Source organism: Leptodactylus fuscus, chromosome 6 (genome assembly GCF_031893055.1).
Source record: "Leptodactylus fuscus isolate aLepFus1 chromosome 6, aLepFus1.hap2, whole genome shotgun sequence".
NCBI classification, from domain to species: Eukaryota; Metazoa; Chordata; class Amphibia; order Anura; family Leptodactylidae; genus Leptodactylus; species Leptodactylus fuscus.
Window position 1 is genome coordinate 163410160 of NC_134270.1, and position 25388 is coordinate 163435547.

Sequence of the window (25388 nt, forward strand, 5' to 3'; positions counted from 1 at the left end):
TCCCTTTTTCAGCTAAACATAGGCCTGGATAACCTTTAAAGAGTCTATTAAGGTGCTGCCTCTAGTCCTGTTTCTCCAGTCAGTTTCAGGGTTAATCATCTGAAACTGACTGGAGAAACAGAAACGAGATTCTAGTTCTTTGATCGGATTCTAAGGAATGCTGTGCCTTTAGCGCCACCTATTGGATGTAGCCATGTACGTCAATGTACAGCTCTTAAAGAAATCTTGACTAGGGATAAAGGCCAAATTGGGGATAATGCTGGAAGGGAAGATCGCCCACCCGGAGCGAAGTCTGCAGCTCTGGGCACATGCACTGTGTACTATACTTGGCACATGTGTGCCCAGAGCTGCCAATGAGGAGGCACGGGCGCCTTCCCCAAAGATCTGTGACACTAAGGCAGATGGCTACTTGTCCGGTTTGGATGCTAAACTCCTAGTGGTCCCAAACATCGAGATGGTTCCCCTTATATATATATATATGTAAAACCGCACTCCCGTGTGTCCCAGGTTATTCAGCCGCAGCTTGAGTTGTGTTTAGAGCAATAACTGGACGCAATGTCGGTGTCAATCTGTTTATTAAGTGCGATTGGTTCAGCTCTGTAGATACAATACTGAGCTCACAGCAAACGCAGGATCGGCGGAGGATGACGACGGTCGGCCCCTGTGGAGCTCCAACCTACAAATTCAGGGGTGACGTGAGGGACCCCCTCAGCCCCATCGCCCTCTAGTCACAAAAGGCTGAAGTATGAGGTGCTGTTTGCCATATCTACACACTTGACTATGCAGATTTTCTGATGTGACTCGGAGTAAATGGGGTTCACAGCGGTCACCCCAAATGTTTAGGTTTTCAGTAATCTCTGTACAGGCTGCTTGGCAGCAGCCGCCATCTTGTATTTTAATGGATCCTCTTTGGAGCACAGTATTGTGCAGCTGCCGAGTAACTTGTTCAGGACTGGAATAATGGGATGTGGAGCAAGCGGTGGTGACACTACAACTCCCAGCATATAGCGTCACCACAGCAGCCGCAATGCCAAAGGTTGCTGATGTACAGCCTTAAAGGGCCAGTGTCCAGTCTTCTGTACGTCAGTCCTGATCATTGTGTGATACGTTCTGCAACTCTCTAACAGACTTTATTACCGTTTTCGAAGACGCTTGATCACATGCTGCAAAAGAACGGACCATCGGATGGCGCACTTATTCATGTGCTGCGGCCTTACATGTTGGCATACGTCAGCAAAATCTAAACCATGGGGGACCAATACTTAGGATCAGCTCAGGTAAGTTCCGCTTTCACGTCACAAATCAGTGTTGTCGTGTTCATGGGTCACGTGCTCTGTTTGCAGCTCAGTCCCATTCAAGTGAACAGCATTGCAGCTCAGCCCCAAAAACAGCCACTATACTTTGACAGATATCGATGGCCTAGGCTACGGATAGGTCACCGATCGTGTAACTAGTGGGGCTTCAGTATATAAAGTAAATATAATACGTTTTACTGTAAGGGAGCAGAGATCTTGGGCGTAGGATGAAAGCAGCAGAAGTTTTCATTACCCAATCACTAAGCGTCATTTCCATAAGCCGGACGCTGGCCCCAGAGATGAGCATGGGGGAGGGGGTGCGGTCCATATACAACACTGTGGATACTGGCCGGTTAATAACGTTGTCATTCTGCTCATTGAACACAGATCTGGTAGTAATATGGAGGAGACATAACGTGGGATGAGAATCACAGAGAAGAATAATAATCTACTGAAGTAACGGTGCGATTCCAGGAATCACTACGTCTTCTATAACATGTCATGTGGGGGTCATTATCTACAGTGATCATGTCTAATACTCATTACTGATAATACAAGACAATAGGGCAGCGCCCTGTGCCGCTATCTAGCGCATGTGGTGTCGCAGTATATACGTTAGCCCCATAGGAGGTAATAAAGATTGTCAAGTGTCCCTGTCACCCGTGTGACTTAGGCTAAGGCCCCACGGGCCATAATCACAGCGCTGCGGAAAGAACCGCGGCGTGAACACATTGCTCTTCTTTCCTCAGCTTTTTAAGGGAAAGTTCACAGAGTTTTCTTCCGCGGACTTTCTCTTAACATTATATCTACGGGAAAGCCGCTGGCGTTTCCGTAGATATAATTGACATGCTGCGATTTGCAAAGTCGCAACGGCTTTCCAAATCGCAGCCTGTCCGCGCTGCAATCTTTTCCGCAAAGTGGGCATGGGATTCGCATGAATCCGATCCACTTTGCCTGCACTGTACAACGCCACGATTTTTCCCGCTGCGGGCAAATCGCGGTGTTTACGTCCCATGGGGCCCGGCCTTAAAGGGGTTTTTATGGGATCTGATAATTTGTGAATTTTCCTTAGGATAGGTCATTCTCTTAAAGATCAGTGAGGGATTAAAACCCAGGACCCTCCATGGATGAGCTGTTTGAGGCACCGCTTCACAAGCCATGTGCCATCATGTTTATTGGTCACCTGGTTTGTTCATAGTTCAGTCCCTTTCAAGTGAATTAGCTGAGCTGTGATACCAAGCACAGCCACTAAACAATGTATGGCGCTGTCCTTGGTAAGTAATGAAGAAGCAACAGTGCTAATCTAGTCTCTTTAAACAGCTGAACTGTGGGGTCCTGGATGTCAGACCCCCCCCCTGCTGATCTTCAATTATTGACCTATCTTAGGGATAGATCACCGATTGATTTGCCATCTTATACCAGGATGGCCTTGATTATGACACCCGCCGGATTTGGCACCCAGCTTTCCCAGAGCACTGAAAGACCAATGTGTCTAACTTTGTACCCTGTCACATCACCTGTTTCTGTGATGATGCAAAAACAAAAAAAAACAGTCAGATGATCCATTCAGGAATCCAGGAAAGCTGCCTCATAATAAACATCTCTGCAATCAATCCCCACTGGTTTAACCACCACACTTTCCCAGGCCCCTGCATATCAAATGTCTAATAACGGACAGATACATTGCCTAGTTCCATATTGATGAGTAAACAGAAAGATCAGCCCTTCAGAGGCAGGGAAAGTTGGGTTGCAGAATTGTGACGACCACTAAACAATGTAACTGGGACCTAGCGATTATGTCAAGGACTTACATTTATAGTCTGAGGCCCGACGTTGTGGAAACGCTGCCTTTTTTGTTGCAGATTTTGCTGTGTTTTGCTTTTTTGGAGCCAAAGCCAAGAATGGATCGAGCAGAAGGAAGAAATATAAGAACTTCTTATCTATTTCTCATTCCTTTTGTAGACACTATTGGGTTTGGGTCAAAAAATGCAGCAAAATCTGCAACAAAAAACAGGCAGCCTTAGTCCTAGAGGATTTCCGGAGGTGACCCTGCACGGCTTGGGCACGGGGTCATGGTGTATGATGTTAAGGCACCTCAGATTCAGTCCCTTCCAAGCCGATGGATGCACAGTACAGACTTGTTGGGGATCCCGCACTCCTGTAGGGTCCGGCTGAGGTCTGGGAAGCTCCTCCTTGGTACCTCCATTGACTCCACAGCGCAGTTCTTACACGAGACGCCCGTCTTCTCTTCCGCTGCTGCAAGGACGGCCAACAACGTGTCCGAGGGGCGGAAAAATCGCTCAAACCTTTGACCAGAATGGGACCTGATGGCCAGGAGGAGTCTAGGCTCCTGTTCAGATGGTGGCTCCTGCACTTGAGTGTCTATACTGACTTGGCCCTGGCCGCTCCCCATCTCTCCCCTGCTCTGTTCCCGATACAGAGTCTTGGTGTTGTGGCGTTCGCGGACCTCGGGGGCCAGCCTCATGGCGCTGGTTTTATGGACCAGTTCATCCTCTGCATTGTCCCCACCCCCGCTTGTGCCAATGGAGGGGAGAACTCGATAGCGGTTGAGACTGGAAGATGGCGGTCTATATGGAAGCTGGTGGAGAAGCTCCGGGACGTCGTCCTGAGATATCCTGGGACCAGAGAGGGACCTAGCCGATGACACCCTGGGAGTGGGTGACATGCCACAGGGGTAAGGCTCTGTACTGTGGGCGGTGGGCTGCGGGGTGGTCCTGGTGCGACCTTTGGCAGATTTGGGTCTGGTGACGTGCATCCTCTGGAAGGGGTCCCCCGTGGCAGGAGAGTTAAGCCCGGTCGGAGCAGACGCCATTTCTATTCACTGCACCTGAAAGAAAGGACAACAAATCAGAGTCCGCAGCAATGTGGCCCCTAATCTAGACGGCACCTTAATCCGATAAAATCCCCCACACACCATAACCCTTAATTACAACAAAGACCCCCCCCCCAAAAAAAAAAAAAAAAAAAAAAGTCATATGACCATTCAGTGCCCCTGCCCAATAGTCCTTACAATGGGATCCCCAAAGTGTCACAAAGTAATAGGTGCAGGCGGTACAAATCACGCCATGTGTTTAACACTTTCACGTCTGCCCGGACAGATACGTTCGGATGCCCTGATCATTCAGCGCAATTTTCTTGGCAAACAATACAAAAATGGACAATTTGGTACTTTGTTGTTTTGCCAAATGACCTGACCCCTTGGGGATGTGAGTTACGTGCACCAGTCACTGGGGACGATGGAAATGCATCACCGAGGTCACCGCCACCCGTGGTACAGGCAGGCCCAGGTGCAATAATGCATCCATATTGGAGAAAATGCACATATTGACTCACTTTCTGTTATTGTGGCACTACCCCACCCCTAGAGGGCACCCCCTAAACATCCATCATGGCACTACCCCACCCCTAGAGGGCACCCCCTAAACATCCATCATGGCACTACCCCACCCCTAGAGGGCACCCCCTAAACATCCATCATGGTACTACCCCACCCCTAGAGGGCACCCCCTAAACATCCATCATGACACTACCCCACCCCTAGAGGGCACCCCCTAAACATCCATCATGGTACTACCCCACCCCTAGAGGGCACCCCCTAAACATCCATCATGACACTACCCCACCCCTAGAGGGCACCCCCTAAACATCCATCATGACACTACCCCACCCCTAGAGGGCACCCCCTAAACATCCATCATGACACTACCCCACCCCTAGAGGGCACCCCCTAAACATCCATCATGGCACTACCCCACCCCTAGAGGGCACCCCCTAAACATCCATCATGACACTACCCCACCCCTAGAGGGCACCCCCTAAACATCCATCATGGTACTACCCCACCCCTAGAGGGCACCCCCTAAACATCCATCATGGTACTACCCCACCCCTAGAGGGCACCCCCTAAACATCCATCATGGCACTACCCCACCCCTAGAGGGCACCCCCTAAACATCCATCATGGCACTACCCCACCCCTAGAGGGCACCCCCTAAACATCCATCATGGCACTACCCCACCCCTAGAGGGCACCCCCTAAACATCCATCATGGTACTACCCCACCCCTAGAGGGCACCCCCTAAACATCCATCATGGTACTACCCCACCCCTAGAGGGCACCCCCTAAACATCCATCATGGCACTACCCCACCCCTAGAGGGCACCCCCTAAACATCCATCATGGTACTACCCCACCCCTAGAGGGCACCCCCTAAACATCCATCATGACACTACCCCACCCCTAGAGGGCACCCCCTAAACATCCATCATGGCACTATTACCCACAAGGCCCCTGATATTACCCCTCTCCTCCCAAATATACACCCACAATGTACTACCCCATACAGTTAATGACTGACTAAACACCCCTATAAATGGTACAATCCCACCAGGGAAGTTCGTAACTTGCGACGACCGATCGGAATAATCCATTAGCTAATGGGGGTGCAAAATATCGTCCTTTTAACTAGTGGTCCCCATAATGCACGTCACCCACCACGCAGCTAGTGACCCGTCTATTCACTCACTAGGAAACCGCCCCGGGTTACCTGTGCACGGCCGCTCCTATCGCCGCCATCTGCCTGTCCAGTAATGGCTAGTAAACAACCCCGTCTCCCGGGGTAACCATGCGTCACACGCCGGACAACGTCATCACGTTTAGCAAGAACGTCTTGGTTGGTAACGGATGTCGCTGCCTTGGCGGCGGCCATATTGTTGGCGGGGTTAGGATATCTATTATGGAAAGTAGATTTGTGCAGTATTTTACTATGGTGCTGTATGTAAGTGACAGATAACTTTCTAGGCCTGGCCTGTACTTTGGTCTGGCAGTCAAAATATTGTAAAGGGGCCCCATTTTTACTATTAACACCCCAGATAATATACATTACTCATGGTTGCAGGTGGTTTCCATTGACTTCTATTTAGTGTATGTCTTGTATTGCATTACTAAACCAATTGCACGGCCCAATATTACTCTGTGGGTAAAGCCTTGTCTTCTGCCAGGGTGGCATACTGTGGCACAATAGTTAAGTGAAAAATTGAGGGTGCAAAGTTCTCGCCAATATGTCTCATCCCTTAATCTAAAGGCCTCTCCCTGGGGCTACATTGTGATTTTGGGTGCGACCCCTGATCGCTGTTTCGCCCTGTAGTGTGAGGGACTGGAGAAACACCCTTATGCCCCAAGTATTATACTTAGGCCTAGTACGCCTCTTTGTCCATCACCCACCCCTATTACTGCCCCCCATAGAGGTACTTTAGGCCTCTACCTACTGGATTACTACAACAGGTAATGGCCCATTTTCACTTTACCATCTCTGCTCCTGTCTACGGTCACCTACGCTTAGGCCTCAAGGGGGCGCTGCATATTATGATGGTTGTAAAGCAAAACTACAAGTATTACAGTGAACCAAAATGTAAGGTTCTCTTTTATTTCCCTCCTGCTTTACCCAGACAGCACGTGTAATCCCCAAATGTACCGCATAATCTATAATATAGTTGATAATAAACTGTACTAGTAGCACCATCATTTAGATACCACTAGATGGCGCTATTTGCATCACTATGGAAATCACAATCACCTATAGGGGAAAAAAAAGATAAATTCATAGGCTGATATTATAGGATTCTAGGCAAGTGGACAGTGATGGTGTCAGACCCTCCACTCCGAGGTAGACATCTATATGACCAGTCTAGTGATGAAGTACGTGTGGGGACGATGAAGATAAGACTCCCCGTACACCCCGGACTGGGGCTAAACGTGCATTAATTATTATTTTTTTTAATGTAGATTGTGAGCCCCATATAGGGATCACAATGTACATTTTTTCCTATCAGTACGTCTTTGTAGAGTGGGAGGAAATCCACACAAACATGGGGAGAACATGCAAACTCCTTGCAGATGTTGTTCTTGGCGGGACTTGAACCCAGGACTCCAGCACTGCAAGGCTCCACTGAGCCACCGTGTTGCTCCAACTTGCATTAATTTTAACGGGGATGGGAAATAAACCATTGGCTCACACCTCTGTCCTCTCTAAACACCATTGTTTTTTCCCCAACACCTCCAAACACCTCCTGCAGTTTATTATCTTCTGTGGGAAGAAAGGATTAGACATGGGGCCACACGGTGGCACAGTGGTTAGCACTGAAGCCTTGCAGCGCTGGAGTCCTGGTGTTCAAATCCCACCAAGGGCATAAAACCATCTGCAAGGAGTTTGTATGTTCTCCCTGTATTTGCATGGATTTCCATCCCATATTCCAAAGACATACTGATAGGGAAAAATGTACATTGTGGGCTCACAATCTACATTTAAAAAAAAAAGAAAGGATTAGACATGTTTCATTTCTAGACTACCCATACACAATAGATAGTCCATTTGATCCTGCCAAAATCAGCGAGTCTGTCCCACATACATGATATGGACACCTTAATGGTAGAGATGGGTGAACTTCTCCAGATTTGTTGTGCAGAGTTTGCTCACCAGTTTTGTTTCGTTCCAAATCAGTTGTGTTTTTATTATATTGTAGAGACTCTTCAGACATCATAGTACTATAAGCAGAGGCCCAAGAGAGGTGCAATAAGTAGTAAAAACCTTCCATCTCCTCTCCTGGATCCTGCGAAGAATCCAGTGCTCTATTGTGGTTCTCTTTAGCTGTCTTATCTCCTCCTGGCTCACATCTTTACCCACATGAGAACCTTAGAGAGTCCTTGGGACTAAAGAATCTTAGAGTTCCAGGTGAATTGACCTGTAATGTCCAGCAGGTCTGGTATAAGAGGTAAGCAGACAGGTCGGTGCAATCTATGGGGTTAAATGTTCTGTCTTTATTTGTATACCCAGTTGGCTCTGCTGTATGTGTCATCTGGCTCCGGAGCAGCATTTGCCAACCAGGGGTATTTGGGATTTAGATATTGGGGAAATCTGTGGAAAATCTTAATGTGATAGAGCAGGGATCTTGGTCAATGTGTTATTGTAAAAATACAACAAATATATCAAGTGTGCAGCATACCAAATTAAACCCAAAAGAACACACACTAGCTCATAAAACGGTATAATTTATTAATACTCATAATAAAAATATATAAGGACATGTAGACAAAATACTATGGTAGGGGGGACAGTATGTAGTCAAAAACCAAACACTACCAAGGTATGGGGTTAGAGAGGAAAAGTGAGGGATGATACAAAAATGGCTATGGCATTATATGTACATGCTATTATGGATATAAATCAACAGTAAATGATACATAAAAGGTACAAACATCTACACATATACCACTATAAAGTCACAGAGCCATAGAAGAGCATAATCAAATAAAACCCTCACATGTCAAACCTACCACCACAGCCGTAGACCCTCCCAATGTGCGTTTCGCCTGACAAACAAAGGCCTTGTTTGTCAAATAGTCCACGGCAGATTCACTATGTAGCTATTGAGCCTGGTCATCAACTTTAGGGGGACGACGACCCTGAGTGGCTACAGCGCTTTGCAATGCTTGAGAGTCTAACAATAAGGCAGGGCTTGTGGCTTAGGAGAGTGTGGGCGGGTACTGGTAGGGGAGACGTAAGTGATGCACTCACACCTCCCCGCCCTGTACCCGCCCACACTCTCCTAAGCCACAACAAGCCCCGCCTACTCCCAGCATCAGTAACACTAGTCTGGGAGGCGGTGGCACGCATGGCGCTCTACAGGCATGTGAAGTAGAAAAAAGAGGAGCGAGAACAACGGGGAGCGGCAGCGGTTCTGTGCAGGTAAGTAAGGGGACTAAGCAGCCGGGGGATTTTTTAATCACTGCACAGCATGGAGTCCACAAATTGAAGCCTGTAGTGAACAGGATCGTTTTTAAAATCCGATTTTCGAGCATTAAAAAATCCCTTTGACTTGCATTAGGATCGGGATCAGATGGAAAATGATCGGAAATCGGATTTTAAAAATGATCCTGAAATCTCAAGATCGGCTCAACCTTAGTAACAAGTAATAGAAAAGGCAATACCCAAATTCTAAATAGAGATCATATAAGAATTGTAATTCCTCATGTAAAAAGGAAACAAATTATACCAAAACATCGAAAAATAGTACACAGTAAGCCATAAACAACCAGCAACCCCCCTTCCTCCAGGACCACCCCCCGGGAACTCCACACCAATATACGCATACACTCGTACCCATCCAAACAGGAACATGGGACGAACACAAAGTATTTAGTCATAGTCCTGGCTAGGGTGAGACATGGTCTGGGGGGATGCAATCCATTTGTCCCAGGCATCGTTTAATTTAGACGTAGATCCCATAGATAGATCCCTATGCTTAAATATCCATTTTTTAAGAGGTAAAGAGACATTCACAGATCTGATCCAGTCGCAAAGCACTGGAGGGCAGGAGGACATCTAACGGCAGACCAAAGTCTTACGAGCACAATACAGGGATTTATTAGGAAACATTTTCTCTGTGGTAGAACAGAAACACTGGATCCACATAGAGGAGGCATAGTTTGGGATCATCTGAGACAGTTGCCCCCATCTGGTCGTGCAAGAAAACCTTGCTCCCAAGAAGACGATAGAACGTACCTGCGTACTCCTCTCACACTTGGGGAAAAGGTCCCGAAAACCAGGCCAGAACCTGTTGACCCGAGCAGTGCTCATATAAGCACAGTGCAGAATATATATCTGGAACATCCGCTCCCCCATGTTGGGAGATACGAGCTTTGGAGTCTCAACCGCTAACTCCCACTCCTTGTTAAACGTCCTACATCCCTCTCCCAGCGAGACCTAGACGGAATGGGAGACCTATTAAAGATTGCTGACAAAAGATCCCTATATATATAATGGAAATGGCTCGACCCCCCCCCCCCCCCCCCAGGGGCTCCAATAAGTAGCGTGGGTGAGGAAAGGGACTCTCACAAAATTTAGTCCCAAGGAACTGAGATTGGCATGGCAGAGCTGGAGGTACGGCAGGTGAAACGTGTTAGGAAGATCAAACCTATCTTTCAACTGCTGGAAAGACTGGAAGACACCATCCACACAGATATCCCCCCTAAAGAATACCCCCTTAGCCCTCCACCAGGAGGCGCTGGGAAGACTCCTCAGTTCAGGGAGTGCTGGAATATACCCGCATCGGCAGAACAAAGCTCAGCACTGAGAACAAATCAACAGGATCTGACGTAATAGGGAATGAGCCATCCAACCGCCCCCCGTGCCAAAAATGACCACCAGCAGGAGGTGCCCAGGGGAAGAGTGAGATCTAGAATAGGTGTAGACCATCAGTTCAAGAACCTGGCCCTTCTCCAGATGAACAGCCCAGAGAATGTGAGAAAGCTGAGCCGCTCGGTAATACATATGGAAGTTGGGCAGTCCAACACCTCCCTCCTCCCAGGGGTGGGGTAGTAGGGCTGTGGTCACCCGGGTGCAACCCCCCTCCATAAAAAAAGACACCATGTAACTTCTTGAAGAATCTGCCTGGGATATACACGGATGAATGCGGGAGTATATACAGAATTTTAGGAAGGATGGCCATTTTAATGAGCTTTACCAGTGAGGGGAGAGAATAAGGTAACCGAGCCCACACCGTCACCTTTATATGAACAAAAGAAAGCAATGGGAGATTATAGTAGTCAGAGAGAGATTGAAAGACACACACTCCCAAATACGTGATCTCAGAGGAGACCTTCAACGGCTGCTCAGAGGCGGAGGGCACCATATAGTCAAGGGGCAGGATATTAGCTTTAGACCAGTTAATACATAAGCCATAATGGGCACCAAATCCATTAATAATTCTCAGTACCTCCGCCAACAAGTCTCCAGCGTCTACCAAGTATAACAAAGTATTGTCAGCATAGAGACTGACCACTTCCCGCAACGAGCCCCGTACCAATCCCATCACTCCCGGGGACCATCTTAATATAACCGCCAGAGGCTCAATTGCCAGCACGTACAGGAGAGTGGAGAGCAAACAGCCCTGACGGGATCCGCATTGGAGAGCGAATGATCTAGAGCAGGGATAGGGAACCTTCGGCTCTCCAGCTGCTGTGCAACTACAACTCCCAACATGCTCCATTCACTTCCATGGGAGCTCCAAGAACAGCAGAGCCAGTATGCATGCTGGGAGTTGTAGTTTTGCAACAGCTGGAGAGCCGTACGTTCCCTACCCCTGATCTAGAGAGAAAGCCATTCACCATGACCAAAGTTCTGGGGTGGGAGTGCAAAAGTTGGACCCATGAAATAAATTCTGAAGGAAACCCAAATTTGCCTACGACCAACCACAGGTAATGCCATGCAAGGGAGTCAAATGCCTTGGCTGCATCCAGGGAGACCATCGTGCACTGCCGGGATATTCAAGAATAGATGGCGCAGATTACGGGCGGTAGAGCGGCCAGGCATAAAACCATTCTGATCTGAGTGGATAAATGAAAGAATCACTCGATTCAATCTGCATGACAGAATTTTAGCTAGAATTAGGGGCCACACGGTGGCTTAGTGGTTAGCACTGCAGCTTTGCCGTGCTGGAGTCCTGGTGTTCAAATCCCACCAAGGGGAAAAAAAAAAAAAAAAAAACATCTGCAAGGAGTTTGTATGTTCTCCCCATGTTTGCATCCCATATTCCAAAAAAAAAAAAAAAAAGACATACTGATAGGGAAAAATGTACATTGTGAGGGGCTGACAATCTACAAAAAAAAAAAAAATTTTGCTAAAATTTTGACATCTACTTCCAATAATGAAATTGGACAGTAGGACTCGCACAAGGCGAGATCCTTCCCTGGCTTTGGTAAAACTACTATACGAGCTTCGGTCATGGAGAGTGGCAGAGAACCCGACCCATACACTGTGCTATACAATTGAAGAAGCCTGGGGGCCAGGGCACCCTCATAGCATTTATAGAATTCAGCTGGCAAGCCATCCGTTAACCCCTTTAACTTTTGAATCATCTGGGGGCAGTGAGAAAAAAAAAAATTCATACTCACCTGTCCCTGATACTCCGTGTCCTCCCGGCACGTGCTGGTTCTTCTTCTTCTCAACGGGTCTCTTCAGGAGTTCTGCTGAAGTTGTTGATCAGCAGTCACGTGACGGGTAAGTATGCGTGCCACTGTGTAAGCAATGAAACATTCTTTCATCCCTTGTTATATGAGTGTGTTTCCTGTATATATATAATGAAGTGATGACATCACTGATGTTACAGTTGTCTCTGCTGACATATTTGGTGGCTTCGTCAAAGGACTTCAGGTGTGGATATACTTCCCTCTAAATGCACAAATAACAAATAATCATTCATCACTTTTCTGGCCATGGGCAGCACCTCCTTTATTGAGGACCTGTCACCATCTCCAAAAAAGTCCAAATCTATGCATCATTTAATGGGCACTGCTCCACTGATACTTACACAACTGGAATTTTCTCTCTAGCCCCCACCATTCCTGAGCAATATATGCTGGGCCTGATATACCATTTAGTCTCTGTACTGTCAGGAGGGTGGGGTCAGGCAGGATCAGACAAGTGGGTGTGATTCTGAGCTCTGACATTGGCTGCCTCTGATTGGAGCTGTGAATCACGTCTCCTTTCCTGCCTACTTGACAGTAGAGAGTTTATGTTGCACCAAAACTAACAAGACAGATTGCTTGGGAATGTTGGGATTTACATAAAAATGTAATCTGTGCTGGAATCAGTAGGACAGCGCCTATCAAATAGTGCTAAGAACTGGAGATGGTGAAAGCCACTATATGTGTTATAAAAAGTGTCGCACCAATACGTTTAGCACAAGCGCTATGCAGGGACAGGGTGTTCTTCTACCCAACTTCAGTGCAGCAACAATATCGTGCCATTGAGACTTAAACATACTGAATCACAGTTGCGTTTTCAGGTGCTGGAGCATGCACCTTTGTCACGAGAGGGGCTGATCATGTGCTCAGGTTAAAACAATGCAAATGTTATTGGATACACACATTGCGCATACTGTCACCTCATCGACTCAATCGCGAATGCAATTTGTTTATATTCTAATTGTCAACCTTGTTGTTGGAATTGTGTCAATGAATAAATAATTATGTCTTTTCCCTTATACATTAGATCCTGAGGCTAACTGCTGGTCAAAAACTAATGCCTTCACAATCCCAAAGTATTAGCAAGTCCTGTCACACAGCTATGAAGAACTAAAATGGTTGCAGGGAGTGACATGGACCAGGGCTGCCTAAAACCACATCCAGAAGTAAAACTTTATTAATAAAAGCAAGGGCATGCAGCATGCAAATTCTGGCAAGCGGATGACAGCAACAATAATGCATAAAAATAACATGAGAAGGAATTAGTAATACAGGACATTTAACTAATAAATATGAGAACATCACACTGTGTCCTTTCTCCAACACCTAGGCTGGTTAATAAATTGGGAGAAGTCATAGATGATTCCCTCAACTCGGAAGATGTTCTCCGGATTTGGCCTGGAGTCAGGCCGGATGGAAATTTCCTTACCACCAGCAAGGAAAGAAAGGATGCTCAGAGCAGTCCGGTATCTTCTCATAGCACACCAAGTGTCCATCGGGCAGCTATGAGAGTCCTGGGCCTTGTGTCAGCCTCTGCTTATACAGTCCTTTGGGCTTTAGGGAATATGCGTCCTCTTCAGATAGAAGTCCTAAATCTCTGGAATTGTGGGTCTCGACAAGAGGATCGGACTTTCTCCCAGTACCCGTCTTTCCCTCAACTGGTGGATACACCTGAGAGATGGGATATCCAAGGCCCAACCTCGTTGGACCCTGTTGATCCCTTGGCCCTGACCTTTACATGATTCCTAGGGTATTGATGAAAGTCAGACAGGACCAAGCCTCTGTGATAGCCATCCTACCTTTCTGGCCAAATAGAGCTTGGTTTACCTAACTCATGCTATGAGTTGAGGGATCTTTTGGAGGCTTCCCCCTCTCTAGAACCTGGTTTCTCAGAGTCCACCAACCGAAACTACCTAAGCATAGGTAAGGTCATCAAGGAGTGATGCTTCAATCAGGAAGCTAAGAGTTTGAATCCTTCTGCTGGAGTGATTCTTGACTTTCTTCTGGATGGCTTGGATAAGGGCCTTTCCAATGCCACTATGAAGGTACAGGTCTCAGCCCTATACGCCTGTATAGGCGGACGTCTGTCTCAGAATCCCTTAATCTTTAGAGTCCTTAAGGGTGCTCTGAGATTTAGGTCAGTGGTCTCAGTCCCTGTTCCATGGTGGGATCTAGCCACAGTTCTCATGGATCTCTGTATCACCCTTTGAACCTTTGGAAGAGGTGGACCTTAAATTCCTAGCCTATAAAACCACTTTTTTTGCTTGCCATTAACTCAACTAAAAGTGTGGGGGAGCTGCAGGCTTTTTCTCGTGAGGAGCCATACATTACATTTTTACCAGACAAGATTCAACTTAGATTCATTCCCTTTTTATCCCCTACTCCATCATCGGAGGAAGAAGAGCTACATAATCTGGATGTAGTAAATTATCTCCAGATCTATTTTATACGCACTCGGGCCTTCAAAAGATCCAGAATCTCCTGGTTAATATGTATAGCAGACAGGGGGTCTCAAAGCTTCTAAACCCTCCTTGTCAAGGTGGATCAGAGACACTATTAAAGCTGCCTTTCTCATTATACCTCAATGTCACTTGCGGGCTTCTCTAGGCACACGACTGGAGGAGGTTTAACCAGTAGGTAGAAACATTATATTGCCTGGAGGAAAACAAACAAAATAAGTCGTCTACGCCCACATGGCATCCATTAAGTGTCTGAGCTCCTCAGGTAGGAAATAAAGAATCTCAGAGTTCCAGGTGAGACGACCTGTAGTGTCCTGCAAGGCCGGGATAAGAGGTAAGTGGAGGAGAGGGGACAATACTCTGTGGTCTTTGTCCAAACAACTGTCTATGGCTAGATTCACACTTGCACTGGCCTCTCCATCCACAGACTATAATGGGGTCCATCGGGTTTCAATAATTTTTATACTGAAACCAACAGAGAGAAAAGTTCTCAGTGCAGGACATTTCTCTCCACTGGTTTTATGCAGAATCTGGAATGAAGTTTCCCTCTGATGCAGATGTGAATCTAGTCTCTGCTGTATCTGAGCGTCCATATGTCATATATAAGAGAGAGGGGGGAGTAAACCGCACAGAGATGGAGGAATGTGAGGAGCCTGTATTAGGGTATAGTCACACATGGCAGACTGAATGCAGATAATGAAGCTCCATCCATTAGAACAAGGAGATAACTGCAGCAGGTTCATGGATTTCTGTAAATCACAGATATTTCTGCTAAGGAAAATGTTTGTTCTCGTACCGTGTTAGCCAGTGGGTAGGAAATATTTAAAAAAAAATAAAAAAAATTGATAGTCTTCAGTAGTTGATATACCAAATCCAGGGTACGTTCACCTGTAACACACCTAATGTAGTGTATTTAATAATATGCACCAAATGTCGCACTGAAAATCTGTATGTTGGAGAGACCAGACAGCAGCTTAGAATGTGGATTCACCTCGCCATACAATTAGAGAACGAAGAATGGACCTTCCCGTGTCAAAACATTTCTGCGATGAGGATCATAATATCACCGATCACATGAAAATTTTGCTTTTAAGAGGGAATTTTAAATCAAGGAAAGCGACGGATTTATGAGTATAAACTCATGACCCTGCTTCAAACACTGGAGAAAGGGTTAAATCTGTCACATGGGTTTATGGCATCTTACAGAAATCACTGACCTGAGACCATGAGAACGGATAAGAACCTGGAAATGGTTACATTGTTTCCACCAATTACTAATAACCCCCTACCCCCCTTCCTCCTAGAATTCTATCCCTATGTGTCCTTTTGTACATAAATCTGCATCCTTCAGAAATGTTTTTTTTTTTTTTTTTTTTTTTTTTAAATGTAGATTGTGAGCCCCACATAGAGCTCACAATGTACATTTTTCCCTATCAGTATGTCTTTTTGGAATATGGGATGGAAATCCATGCAAACACGGGGAGAACATACAAACTCCTTGCAGATGTTTTTTTGTCCTTGGCAGGATTTGAACACCAGGACTCCAGCGCTACAAGGCTGCAGTGCTAACCACTGAGCCACCGTGTGGCCCCTAGAAATGGTTTTTAAATTTACATGAGAAAGGAGCAGAGATTTCCGAAACGTTGTAATCTGTCATCATTATTATTAGTTAGCCATTAAAAAGGTTATTATAGATTATTAATCTACTCACTCCTGACCATATGGTGCGGCCCAGAGCATTACACACAATACTATACAGCCTCATCTAGTGGTAGAGATATATAGTGCAGGGCTCTGTATATCTCCAGCACAGGATATTCACATGGTCATATTTGTTGTTACAGATTGTCTTCTGCTGTGTATTGTCCGTCTGTCTGTACACAATGTTACTCCGTCTGCTGCTCCTCCTTAGTCTAGGTAAGGAATGATCTATAGTAAGAAATTGCTCACAAGACAAAACCAGAATCACAAGAAGTTACTGACAGACGGTTCTTCTTTCTACAGTAGTTTCAGTGAATGTGTCAGGACAAAACCTCGGTTACTTCAATATATTGATTCAGAAAGTGTTAGGTAGAAAGATGTCAGACTTTCTCTTGTATGGCTGCAACTGTGGACTTGGATTCAGAGGTCAGATAGTGGATGAGATTGATAGGTAAGTGACCTGATATCCTAGAATATAGATCAGTATATATACAGTATATACATGAAGAGATGTAGCAGAGCTGAATTGTGCTGTTACAAGCTGCTTACACTTAATGTAGAATGTGCTACCTGCAGTCCTACAGTCCTATGAAAAAGTTTGGGCACCCCTATTAATCTTAATCATTTTTAGTTCTAAATATTTTGGTGTTTGCAGCAGCCATTTCAGTCTGATATATCTAATAACTGATGGACACAGTAATATTTCAGGATTGAAATGAGGTTTATTGTACTAACAGAAAATGCGCAATATGCATTAAACCAAAATTTGACCGGTGCAAAAATATGGGCACCTCAACAGAAAAGTGACATTAATATTTAGTATATCCTCCTTTTGCAAAGATAACAGCCTCTAGTCGCTTCCTGTAGCTTTTAATCAGTTCCTGGATCCTGGATGAAGGTATTTTGGACCATTTCTTTCTACAAAACAATTCAAGTTCAGTTAAGTTTGATGGTCGCCGAACATGGACAGCCCGCTCTCAAATGATCTGAAAACAAAGATTGTTCAACATAGTTGTTCAGGGGAAGGATACAAAACGTTGTCTCAGAGATTTAACCTGTCAGTTTCCACTGTGAGGAACATAGTAAGGAAATGGAAGACCACAGGGACAGTTCTTGTTAAGCCCAGAAGTGGCAGGCCAAGAAAAATATCAGAAAGGCAGAGAAGAAGAATGGTGAGAACAGCCAAGGACAATCCACAGACCACCTCCAAAGAGCTGCAGCATCATCTTGCTGCAGATGGTGTCACTGTGCATCGGTCAGCAATACAGCGCACTTTGCACAAGGAGAAGCTGTCAGGGAGAGTGATGAGAAAGAAGCCGTTTCTGCACGTACGCCACAAATAGAGTTACCTGAGGTATGCAAAAGCACATTTGGAGAAGCCAACTTCATTTTGGAAACAAAGATTGAGTTGTTTGGTCATACAAAAAGGTGTTATGCATGGCGTCCAAAAAGAAACAGCATTCCAAGAAAAACACATGCTACCCACTGTAAAATTTGGTGGAGGTTCCATCATGCTTTGGGGCTGTGTGGCCAATACCAGCACCGGGAATCTTGGTAAAGTTGAGGGTCGCATGGATTCCACTCAGTATCAGCAGATTCTTGAGAATAATGTTCAAGAATCAGTGACGAAGTTGAAGTTACGCCGGGGATGGATATTTCAGCAAGACAATGATCCAAAACACCGCTCCAAATCCTCAGGCATTCATGCAGAGGAACAATTACAATGTTCTGGAATGGCCATCCCAGTCCCCAGACCTGAATATCATTGAACATCTGTGGGATGATTTGAAGCGGGCTGTCCATGCTCGGCGACCATCAAACTTAACTGAACTTGAATTGTTTGTCCAAAATACCTTTATCCAGGATCCAGGAACTGATTAAAAGCTACAGGAAGCGACTAGAGGCTGTTATCTTTGCAAAAGGAGGATCTACTAAATATTAATGTCACTTTTCTGTTGAGGTGCCCATACTTTTGCACCGGTCAAATTTTGGTTTAATGCATATTGCACATTTTCTGTTAGTACAATAAACCTCATTTCAATCCTGAAATATTACTGTGTCCATCAGTTATTAGATATATCAAACTGAAATGGCTGCTGCAAACACCAAAATATTTAGAACTAAAAATGATTAAGATTAATAGGGGGGCACAAACTTTTTCATAGGACTGTATGTAACACCACAGATAACACAGTGATACCTCTCTGAGTACAGATAATGTGGTAGATGTCACCGGCAGTCCTATGTAACACCACAGATAACACAGTGATAACTCTCTATATACAGATAATGTAGTAGATGTCACCGGCAGTCCTATGTAACACCACAGATAACACAGTGATAACTCTCCTGGTACATTCAGTGCAGTAGAAGGTTTATGCAGTCCTATGTAACACATGATGACAATGCTCTGTTTTCCTCCCTTAGGTGCTGTCATACAAGGGTTTGTTGTTTTTTACATATCTATAAAAGAGGCTGTAAAAGACTTCCCTCTCCTTACTATTACACTTATGAGAACGGGACGATCACCTGCAGTAAGTTGGATATTCGGTCGGGATAAAACCATTAATCTTCCATTTACTGACAACAAGCAGAGATCTTGTACATAGTAAATGGTATAAGAAATCTATTGGGGTCTGTTCACATCATGTTTTGCCATCTGTTTAGCTAATACAAACCTCCGGGGGGATTTATCTTCTAGTCTTTACCCCTCTGCCCGGGGTGCAGATATAAGTACATTATTAGTGGCCACCAGGGCTGGCTCCAGGTTTTTATGGGCCCTTGGGCGACAGAGCCTCAGTGGGCCCCCTTGTAAAGGAGGCGGGGAAGTCGAGACATTGTGCGTCGCAGATGAAGCGAGTGACGTCACGCAGGAGTGTGGCGTCACCAACGCCATACCTCCCAACTTTTGAAGAGCAGAAAGAGGAGCAAAATGCGCGCCGTGGCAAATTTAGCTCCACCCATTTTTATGTTGACTCCACCCATTCTCATTCATTTTTCATGTGCTCCCACACAGTATAATCCTCCTACAGTCACCCGTAAATTATATGCCCCCTCCTTCTCTCCCCCAGTTTCATATACACCCTTCCTCTGCCCCCAGTTTCATGTCTCCCCTCCATCTCTGTCCCCAGTTTCATGCCGTTCTCCCCCTTCATCTGCCCACAGTTTCATGTCCCCCGTCTCTGCCCCAGTGTCATGCTGTTCCACCTCCCCATCTGCCCCAGTGTCATGCCGTTCTCCCCCCCTCCATCTGCCCCAGTGTCATGCCGTTCTCCCCCCCTTCATCTGCCCCAGTGTCATGCCATTCTCCCCCCCTTCATCTTCCCCAGTGTCATGCCGTTCCCCCCTCTTCTTCATTTGCCCCCCAGTTTCATTGGGCCCCCTCCATCTCTGTCCCTAGTTTCATGCCGTTCTACCCCCCTTCATCTGCCCACAGTTTCATGTCCCCCCGTCTCTGCTCCAGTGTCATGCCATTCTCTCCCCACCCCCTTCATCTTCCCCAGTGTCATGCTGTCCCCCCCCCCCTCATGGGCCCCCTTCATTATGTTCCACCTAAATGTTTAATACAAAACAAACACTTACACTCACCTTCCATCGCTCCCCCGCCGCTCCTCTCTCCGCTCTCTCATTCCATTCACATAGCTGTAGGTGCGATGTGACATCATCACATCGTGCCTACACACGCCAAAGCCGGCCTGCAGCGTTAAAGCAGGAGCTGAGCTCACAGCTCCTGCTTTAATCGCCTATGTATTCAGCTCATCAGCGTCCGACGGACGCTGATGAGCTGAAATCGGGACAGGCAAGTGCTGGGGTGGGCAAGTGCCGGGGGGCCCCCAGAGGCTCTGTGGGTCCCGGCATTTGCCCGACTATGCCATGCGCTGACGCCGGCCCTGGCGGCCACCATGTTTACACACCCGGCATCCAGAAGATGTTCGGAGGGGGTTAAGTATGGGGGTGGATTAATCATGCTTTGGGGTTGTGTTGCAGCCAATGGCACGGGAAACATTTCACAGGTAGAGGGGAAAATTGATTCAATGACATTTCAGCAAATTCTTGAAGCAAACATAATGCCATCTGTAAACTTAAATTAAAAATAGGAGGAGGAGGTTGTCTTCTACAAATGGATAATGATACTGAACACGTCAAAATGAACCATGGACTACCTAAAAAGGCACAAGCTGAAGGTTTTACCATGGCCGTCACAGTCCCCTGATCTGAACATCATTGATAATCTGTGGCTAGACCTCATAAGAGCAGAAGACGAGCCAGGAGTCTCACAGAACAGGAAGACTTTCCCAAGGAAGAATGGATGAAAATCCCTCAAACAAGAATTGAATGACTCTTGACTGGCTACAAAAATTGTTTACAAGCTGTGGTATTTGCCAAAGGGGGCGCTACTAGGTGCTAACCATACAGGGTTCCCAAACTTTTGCATGTTACTGTAATAACTACCTGTACATGACAAGCCGGGAGGCTATTGTTAGGTCCTTCCATAGAAAACTGCAGTTGTGCAGGACCTCAGTAAGAGATGGAGCCCCCTACCTCTATATAACCACATATCTTTCTGTTTCCCCCTCAGATAATGAGGACATGTCCAGCTGCGCCAGGCAAATCTGTGAGTGCGACAAAGCTGCCGTGTTATGTATCAAGAGACATAAGTACTTAGAAGAAAATAGAAGATACCGGATTAGCAGGAAATGTAACGGGCTCAGTCCACCCTGCTAAACCTGTATCTCCCTGTATACATGGCTAGTGTCACATCCTAAGAGCTCTCGGGGCTGTATACAGGAGCTGCTGTCATACGTCACACAGCATGTCACTGTAATAAAACACATCAGCAATACATAGAAAGCCTTGTGTCCTTCTCTTGTGGTGTTACATACTCTGCACAGACACTTCTTACCACTTACCTCCACTGTCCCATTTTTTGACTACTTTTTACCCAAGTCCGTCTGTCCCTCTTTTCTCGGTAAATGTCCCTCTTTTGATATTGGAATTAGAACTGCATTAAAGGGGTTGTCCAGGTAAAAATGGAAAATCCCTTTAAATTTTAACTCAGCTGGGGGCAACGAAAAAAGCAAAAAAAAAAAAAAGCTTACTTACCTGTCCCCGATGCTCCAGTGTCCTCCTGGGAAATTCTGGTTCTTCTGCTCAACGGGTCTCTTCCGGAGTTCTGCTGGCAGGTGAGCAGAATTTTTTTTTGGTTATTGTCGCCAACCTTGGCTGAATTAAAAGTTAAAGGGGATGTCGATTTTTGCCTGAACAATCTCTTAACAATCTCTCTTCACTATATTGTTCTAGAAACTAGAGAAGGGTGAGCGGATTCATCACAAAATGGGTTTGACTGAAATATTCCAAATTGTTCGTTTTTTATCATTTCTATGAATGTCTTTGTAGATAGGTCACATCCACACCTAGCACGTGGCCATTATTATTCATGATTATCTCCATCTCCTCCTCAATCAGTCATCATCCATAAAGGAATGTCTGTCCAGTAAACAACAATCTGCCCCGAGTCATCCGGCTGGCCAAGTTACTGGTGATGCAGTTGGTGCAGTTTCACTTACTGGATTCCATTGTGTGTCCCCAACTGATGGCAGCGCACAGTCTCGCTGGAGAATACCTAGCCACCGTTATTTTTGAGGAAAGTTGTCCCTACTCGGGCCTCCATGTGGGCCTCTCCTTATAAATGTCCATGTGAGAGAATGGTGCACGCCACCATCAATAAGTGGAGCAGGCTTATGGGCAGGGACAATACATAGCTATCATGGCACTGTCCAGAATTATTACTCACAACTGATGGGTGCAGGGTAGACACAGTATCAACTCCAAGTGGGACTCCATCCACCTCCTCCAGAGATAAGACTTTGCTACCCCCCCATGTTGTCCCTTGCATTTCATTTCTTATGATAAGGGAGAGAGAGAAAAAAAAAAAGGGGTTGAGAGAGGTGTAAGGTCAATGCTAGATCAGAGCCCATGCAATGTACAGTAGGTGCCCCAGGGCGACCAGATAGAATTGAAAGCAGTAGCCATTAAAAACTCAAGAGTACGAATATCCCTCATAATGGCAAGCAACTCAGACCTCCTGGGGGGAGCGCATCCGTCCAGTGATGGGCAATAAGTGTTTTCGCCACAGTGCTGAGGTAAAGAAATAGACAAGATGTCTTCTTGCCCAAATGCCTAGGAGGGAAATTCAGTAAATAGGTCATGGGATCCAATGGGACCCCTGAACAAAAAGTTTGTCAGTGAGAAACCGCGCTTCAACCCAAAAGGGAAGGATAACAGGACAATCTCAGAAGATATGGCAAACTGTACCAAACAAGGCCTGACATCGCCAGCACGAGGAGGAGACCAAAGGAATAAAAGGGTGGAGCAAGGCCAGCAAGGTGGAGAATTTTGTACTGGGTCTCTCGTAATGTAACACAGGAGGAGGACATCGCAGCTGGAGACCACACTGCCCTGGTGAAATCCGTAAGCTGTAAATGCCGGAGCTGCTTCGGCATCTCCGCTGTAAGAGTTACAGCAGAGGTACCCGCTGGAGATGTCCTTCCTCCCCTCCAAGTTTAAAATTAGCCCCAAGGCCGGTCCGAACAGACCCCATATGTGACAAGTAGAGACAGACTGCAGCTGTGATGTAAAATCATCCAGCACCTGTGGAGTTAAAGCTCTAACAAGAGACAGGAAGTGGTCACTGCCACAGCAGGGTGTGCTGGGAGGGAGACAGTGATCCAGGGGAGTAATAGGAAAAAAAAAGGGTAAAGGCTAAGGGCTAGTTCACACATGAGTATAAGGGGAGGTTTTTGACAGCGGATTTCGCGGCCAAAACCTCCCCTTAAAATGGCGGTCTATGGATACCGCCGGGCTTCTTTTCTCCGCTAGCGGCGGGCTGCTGCTAGCGGAGAAAAGAAGCGACATGCTCTTTCTTCAGGCGGAAGCTGCGCGGGCTGCGCCTCCATGTTGGCTCATTCATTTGATGTATACAAACTTACACAGTAAGACATATATATGCGAGCGCATATATGTGCGAGCGCATATATATGCGAGCGCATATATATGTGACACCCGCGCACATGTGCGCACGCATTTTTTTAGGACACCCAGTATATATATGCGAGCACCCTGTATATATATATATATATATATATATATATATATATATACACATGAGCACATATATATATGGGACACCCGCATGAGCGCATATATATGCGATGTCAGAACCAGAATCAGTATGAGAGATCAGAGCCAGAATCAGTCTGAGAGGTCAGAGCCAAAATCAGTATGAGAGGTCAGAGCCAGAATTAGTATGAGAGGTCAGAGCCAGAATCAGTGTGAGAGGTCAGAGCCAGAATCAGTATGAGAGTTCAGAGCCAGAATTAGTATGAGAGGTCAGAGCCAGAATCAGACTCAGAGGTCAGAGCTAGAATCAGTCTGAGAGGTCAGAGCCAGAATCAGTGTGAGAGGTGATATGCGCATATATATTCGACACCCTCGCACATGTGTACGCGCATCAGAATCAGTCTGATAGGTCAGAGCAAGAATCAGTCTGAGAGGTCAGAGCCAGAATCAGTCTGAGAGGTCAGAGCCAGAATCAGTCTGAGAGGTCAGAGCCAGAATCAGTCTGAGAGGTCAGAGCCAGAATCAGTATGAGAGGTCAAAGCCAGAATCAGTATGAGAGGTCAGAGCCAGAATCAGTCTGAGAGGTCAGAGCCAGAATCAGTATGAGAGGTCAGAGCCAGAATCAGTCTGAGAGGTCAGAGCCAGAATCAGTCTGAGAGGTCATATGCGCATATATATTCGACACCCTCGCACATGTGTACGCGCATCAGAATCAGTCTGATAGGTCAGAGCAAGAATCAGTCTGAGAGGTCAGAGCCAGAATCAGTCTGAGAGGTCAGAGCCAGAATCAGTCTGAGAGGTCAGAGCCAGAATCAGTCTGAGAGGTCAGAGCCAGAATCAGTCTGAGAGGTCAGAACCAGAATCAGTATGAGAGGTCAGAGCCAGAATCAGTATGAGAGGTCAGAGCCAGAATCAGACTGAGAGGTCAGAGCCAGAATCAGTCTGAGAGGTCAGAGCCAGAATCAGTCTGAGAGGTCAGAGCCAGAATCAATATGAGAGGTCAGAGCCAGAATCAGTCTGAGAGGTCAGAGCCAGAATCAGTATGAGAGGTCAAAGCCAAAATCAGTATGAGAGGTCAGAGCCAGAATCAGTCTGAGAGGTCAGAGCCAGAATCAGTATGAGAGGTCAGAGCCAGAATCAGTCTGAGAGGTCAGAGCCAGAATCAGTATGAGAGGTCAAAGCCAGAATCAGTATGAGAGGTCAGAGCCGGAATCAGACTGAGAGGTCAGAGCCGGAATCAGTCTGAGAGGTCAGAGCCGGAATCAGTCTGAGAGATCAGAGCCGGAATCAGTATGAGAAGTCAGAGCCGGAATCAGTATGAGAGGTCAGAGCCGGAATCAGTATGAGAGGTCAGAGCCAGAATCAGTGTGAGAGGTCATATGCGCATATATATTCGACACCCTCGCACATGTGTACGCGCATCAGAATCAGTCTGATAGGTCAGAGCAAGAATCAGTCTGAGAGGTCAGAGCCAGAATCAGTCTGAGAGGTCAGAGCCAGAATCAGTCTGAGAGGTCAGAGCCAGAATCAGTCTGAGAGGTCAGAGCCAGAAGCAGTATTAGATGTCAGAGCCAGAAGCAGTATGAGAGGTCAGAGCCAGAATCAGTCTGAGAGGTCAGAGCCAGAATCAGTCTGAGAGGTCAGAGCCAGAATCAGTCTGAGAGGTCAGAGCCAGAATCAGTCTGAGAGGTCAGAGCCAGAATCAGTCTGAGAGGTCAGAGCCAGAATCAGTCTGAGAGGTCAGAGCCAGAATCAGTCTGAGAGGTCAG

At 46.3% G+C, this 25388-nt stretch overlaps 2 protein-coding genes across 2 annotated transcripts; one reads left to right on the forward strand and one right to left on the reverse strand.

The window, feature by feature from the left end:
- Positions 1-3260: 3260 nt before the first annotated feature.
- On the reverse strand, positions 3261-5911 carry UBXN10 (UBX domain protein 10). Its single transcript, XM_075278846.1, has 2 exons — positions 5865-5911; positions 3261-4143 (listed from the first exon to the last, which is right to left on the reverse strand). Exon 2 carries the CDS (start codon positions 4126-4128, stop codon positions 3397-3399), a length of 732 nt encoding a protein of 243 aa, XP_075134947.1. The 5' UTR covers positions 4129-4143; positions 5865-5911; the 3' UTR covers positions 3261-3396.
- Positions 5912-15033: 9122 nt separating this feature from the next.
- On the forward strand, positions 15034-21225 carry LOC142210115 (acidic phospholipase A2 SpII RP4-like). Its single transcript, XM_075279142.1, has 4 exons — positions 15034-15064; positions 16807-16951; positions 18928-19034; positions 21080-21225. Exons 1-4 carry the CDS (start codon positions 15034-15036, stop codon positions 21223-21225), a joined length of 429 nt encoding a protein of 142 aa, XP_075135243.1.
- The last annotated feature ends 4163 nt before the right edge of the window (positions 21226-25388 follow it).